Source organism: Jatropha curcas, chromosome 9 (genome assembly GCF_041381405.1).
Source record: "Jatropha curcas cultivar XTBG-Jc1 chromosome 9, XTBG_Jcur_1.0, whole genome shotgun sequence".
NCBI lineage: Eukaryota > Viridiplantae > Streptophyta > Magnoliopsida > Malpighiales > Euphorbiaceae > Jatropha > Jatropha curcas.
This window is the reverse complement of record NC_143159.1, coordinates 25,647,249-25,652,712: the sequence shown is the minus strand read 5'-3', so window position 1 is coordinate 25,652,712 and position 5,464 is coordinate 25,647,249. Positions and strand designations below refer to the sequence as shown.

Sequence of the window (5,464 nt, the reverse complement as noted above, 5' to 3'; positions counted from 1 at the left end):
TAGTAAATCAAAATTAGGATTTTTATTATTTATGTTTATACTTATTTTGTAATAATTTATTATGTCTATCACTATTACAATTCAACTAATTATAATGTATTATTTTGAGATTATAAACTTATTATATTATGAAATAAAGTACCAACAATTATTAGGCACGTTCCACGACAATAATTGATAATGCTTTTTTTTAAAATAAATTGATAACGTTATTAATCATTTATTATTAATTAAGAATTATTGTTAGGACTATTTAGCCAGTTTCTGTATACAAAATGTTTACTGCTATAGTGTATATATATATATATATATTTTTTTTTTTTTGAAAATGTAATTCATTAATAGTAATATCAAAAACTACAGATAAACATATATATTAGACATATAACTTTACTGGCTAATAGAGTTTGCTGATCTTTTAACAAAATAAAAGAATTCACATCCTTTTGAATAATGAAATTAAAACTAAAAAAATATAATATTAGATTTTTCCGCTTGAAGTTGATATTGACAAAAGATATAAATCTTCATAGCAGTAACTTGTCTGTTAATTGATTTTAACGTCAAAATAATAATTCATCTGGATATTCTATAACTGGATTGCTTTTCTAATAATTTGCAACATATGACGAATACAGATGAGTTTCCGTTGCTATGCATCGATTACATCAATAGAGGAACATGCCGCACTATCAGGCTTCATCGATTGAAAATCCACACTTGCAAATCAAGATCTAAAATCTCCAATAAAATAAAATCATAATATCATAATTTTATTTAATAATAAACCCTGGCAAGAAGGGAATACCACTCACAAAGAAGGGACAATAAAAACAACAAATATGGAGATAACCAACTATAACAAAACAAAAAGACAGATCTATTATAGGGAAAACAAATCTAAATTTATTGAAAAAAACGAAGATTAAAAGCAAAAAAAAAGACGAAGGGCAAGAGATAATAGAAAGTAGGAGATAGGGGCTACTGCTGATAAACAGCGGTAGCCCCAAACTAAAATTAGGGTTAGAAACTATAGAGAAAAGAGAGATAGATTTATATAGCAGCAGCAGTTGAGCGCCCCGAACAATTAATTATTCACTCCTCTAGTATCATTTGATAAAGTAATATTTGTCATATTTATGAATTTTGTAAGTAATAAATCTTTTTTTTTTTTGTTTTTTACTTCTTGTATGTGATAACATTGATTGCTTCATTTCCTCAATAATTTATTATAGATTAAAACAAATTGAGTGATTCTTTTAAGAGACGTGCAATATTCAAATGTGACAAGATTTAAAAACAGAGAGATAATCAGTACTATATGAATTCAACCTGCACAATATATAGGAATCGACTAGTTATATTTTATAGTCAGAAGCCTTTCTAAATTTTGGCGCATCGAGAGGCTAATTTTTTGTGTTGATTTTCTTTTTAAATTAGCTAGTGATTTTTTTTTGGGCATTCATTTTTTGATGGACCCTCTCACCCATAACCGCATCCTAGATTATGTTTGTAGCACATCCTTAATTATTATTATTTTATTAAACATGCCTCTATTTTAAATTTCTTAGAGATGGAGTGAAGAAAAGTAAAGGTGTTCTGAAATTGTTAAAAGTAGGTGAGAAAGGAAGACAGAAATAAAAGAAAAAACTTATAAATAAATTAAAAAACATAATATTTAATATGATTGGGAAAATTAATTAACTTTCGAATTAATTTTAGTTTGATTGCTGAAATTAATATATTTGAAACTGTTTTACAATTATAAAATAAATACCTCGTAATTCTACATTAGTTATAAAATTCTTTTATGATTTACAATACCTTATAATGTGACAGCAGATCTTTACCATTTATGAGATGGAATTAGAATCTAATAATAATTTTTATTATAATTTAGAAAATATAATTATTTTATAATGTAATTAATATTTTATCAAATTTATCTAATTTTACCTAAAATTTGAGCCAAACAAAGTCCTTAAATTTTTATCTAAAACTTTTAAAATCCTACATATAAATAGGAGGGATTTTTTTTTTTTTTTTTTTTTTTTTTTTTTTTTTTTTGAGTATGGGAGAGGGGATTCATGCATTCGGCAGGTTTGCTTCAAATTAAATAGAAACAATGTTGACCGAACAAATCTAAATTGTTTAAGAAATAAAACCGGACTGCATAGTTTATAGAATCAAACTCAAGTCCAATTTTAGCAATTTTTGGATAAGTTTATGCTTATTTTTTAGGCTTAATAAAAACCAGAAATTAAATTGAAAAAAAAAAAAATTCAATTCTTTCCATTGAAAACTGAAATCGAAACAGATTATGTAACAGATTGAATTGAACAAAACCGAATTAGTTTAGCCCGTTTATTCGGTTTTTACCAAACTTTTAAATCAGTGTTCTTTACTTATTAAAAATTAGTTTCTTATATTTATTATGTTGAAGGTTGGTAGATAGGATGTCATCTAGCTCACACTCACAAGAAATTTCTGCCACCATAACTCCACTGCAGAAGTAACACATGACACACAACTAAAAGTATTCTCCAGTTTCCTTTTATGAACCCTTTCTCATGCCAAACCTCTAACCATAACCCATATCACATGAATCCAATAATAGCAGAACTAACCCAAAATGGAGACCTATAAAAAGCACTTGGAGGGTGTCTTTCAAGAACATAAGAGAATCCCACTTGTAAAGTTAGGGTTTAATTAGGTCAAACATGAACAGAATGAGAGGATTGGTTTTGTCATTTGCTATGGTTCTATTGTGTTTAACACCTAAAAAAAGTTGCAGTCAGCCCCAAGAAGCAGCACAAGTGCCTTGTTTCTTCATATTTGGTGACTCTTTGGTTGATAATGGCAACAATAACAGAATGCTTACACTTGCTAGAGCCAATTACAGGCCTTATGGCATTGATTTTCCAACGGGTACTACCGGCCGATTTACCAATGGTCGCACATATGTTGATGCATTAGGTATAATTTTTATATTTCAAGATAAAAATGCATATTTTAAAGTAAGAAAGAAATCTTGATCACCAGATTATGATGCTTTTGTCTTTCAAAAATTATTATTATTTGGATACTTTCATGAGATGTCCAGGCGGTGAATCCGACTAACTTCCATTCGCCTCAAAGGCAAAAGGGTAAGCTTGGAGAGAATTTATATTGCGGTGGATCGAACCATAACCTAAATTATGGTGATCAACCCTCGAGTATTTATTACCACTGAGTTACCCCATTCAAATTAAATCTTCAAGATTTTAATTATGTTTTTCTCTCCTTCAAATATTCTCCTTTTTTTTAGTACTATCATGGGTATCTCCGTACGAGACTATTTTTACTTTGGGGTTTGTATCTATAACTCCCCATGAGTAATTTTTGCACGCATCAAACTCTTGACTTCAAATATTTTTAATTTAAAAGAATAACGAAATTAACTACAAAAAAAATTATCATTATATATTTGCAGCTCAACTTCTAGGATTTCGAAATTACATTCCACCCTATGAAAGAACTCGAGGCCCTGCAATTCTAAGAGGAGTGAATTTTGCATCTGGAGCAGCTGGCATTAGAGATGAAACAGGAAACAATCTGGTACTTGGAACTTAATAAGTCTACTCTCTTCTTTTTTTTTCTTAATTTTCCATAATTTTATACATGACAATGAATTTAGAAGGGTGACATTTATATATATATATTTTTGTAGGGAGGTCACAGTTCAATGAACCAGCAAGTATCCAACTTTGGTACGACAGTGCAAGCAATGAGGAGATTCTTTAGAGGAGATGGAAATGCACTAAACACCTATCTTACCAAATGCATCTTTTATTCTGGAATGGGAAGTAATGATTACCTTAATAACTATTTTATGCCCAATTTCTACACAACAAGTTCAGATTACACTCCTAAAGCTTTTGCTGCGGTTCTTCTTCAGGATTACACTCGTCAGCTAACGGTAATTTTTATATATGCTGTGCTACAATGACCCCATTTTGATGAAGTCAAAATATTACCTCTATTTTTTGCAGTGTTAAGTGGCATAGGGGCTATACTATTGTTTAGTTTGAGAGAGTAATCTATGAAACTTTAACATTTGATAAACGCTAATAAAACAACTAACTGCTACTATGACAATTGACAACTTTAATAACTACTGAAATAATTAATTTTGCCGAACATTGGCAATAATAGCTTGAGAGAGTTTAAAAATATTAGGACACCTGGCAGCTTTGACTAGGGGTGTGCAAAACTATTGACCGAACCGGGCATTTTAGTTTGGCTCGGTCAAATATTCAAAAGAGCTTCGGTTAATCGGTTCATATGGTTTGAATCGAATTTGTTGTTCAGTATGGGTTTAAAACCAAAAGGAAATGGCCAAAACCGACCAAAATGGACCGAATCGATTGGTTTGGTTTGGTTCAATTCAATTCAGATCTCAATTTTTGTTCGGTCTATTGTGAAAAGTTCTGTTCTTATTTCATGGCCTCTGTTGAATTCAGTTTGAATCAAACTGACCATTTGCTCACCACTAATTTTGACAACTATTAAAATAACTAATTTTACCGAAATGAGGTAATACCAGCTTGAAAGAGTTTAAAAATGTAACTAATCTATTTGCCATTAATTGATTTTTCAGCAATTGTATGCATTGGGGGCTAGAAAGGTGATAGTAACAGGAGTAGGGCAAATCGGATGCATTCCATATCAGTTGGCAAGATACAATAGTAATAGCAGCCGTTGCAATGAGAAAATAAACGCTGTCATTTCTCTTTTCAACTCTGGACTTCTGAAGCTGGTTCAACGTTTCAATAATGGCCAACTTCCTGGAGCTAAATTTGTTTACCTCGATTCTTATAAAAGCTCCAATGATTTGTATTTCAATGCTTCTTCTTACGGTAAGTATAATGCTCAATTTGTGTGCTTGGACTTTACTGCAGTTTATAATTTATCCAACTAAAATTTTTTTAAAGAATTACCTCATAAAAATTTGAATTTTTTTTTTTTATTTTACTCTTTAAATTAGTAAAATTTTCAATTTAGTTCCTTAACTTTTAAAATTTTTTTAGCCTCTAACTTTAATTTCTGGCTCCCGTTATTGTATATATATGTGCAGGGTTTGAAGTGATAGATAAGGGATGTTGTGGAGTAGGAAGAAACAATGGACAGATAACTTGTCTACCTCTTCAGCAACCTTGTGAAGACCGTAGAAAATACTTATTTTGGGATGCCTTTCATCCAACAGAGTTAGCTAATATTTTACTGGCCAAATCAACATTTACTACACAGTCCTACACTTATCCTATAAGTATACAGCAATTGGCCATGTTATGAGCTTTACAATATGTATGCCTTTCATTAATTAATTATCATATATGTTTACCTTGAAAATACTATTTGGTTTTGTGTATTGTATTGGTTGATTTCATTTTGTATTAAGCTCATTTCTAATATATTTGATTTA

At 30.0% G+C, this 5,464-nt stretch overlaps 1 protein-coding gene across 1 annotated transcript; it reads left to right on the top strand.

Moving 5' to 3' along the window:
* The first annotated feature begins 2,663 nt into the window (after positions 1-2,663).
* On the top strand, positions 2,664-5,464 carry LOC105638266 (GDSL-like Lipase/Acylhydrolase superfamily protein). Its single transcript, XM_012222058.4, has 5 exons — positions 2,664-2,976; positions 3,473-3,597; positions 3,710-3,958; positions 4,640-4,898; positions 5,117-5,464. The coding sequence occupies exons 1-5, from the start codon at positions 2,721-2,723 to the stop codon at positions 5,332-5,334; spliced, it is 1,107 nt and encodes a 368-aa protein (XP_012077448.1). The 5' UTR covers positions 2,664-2,720; the 3' UTR covers positions 5,335-5,464.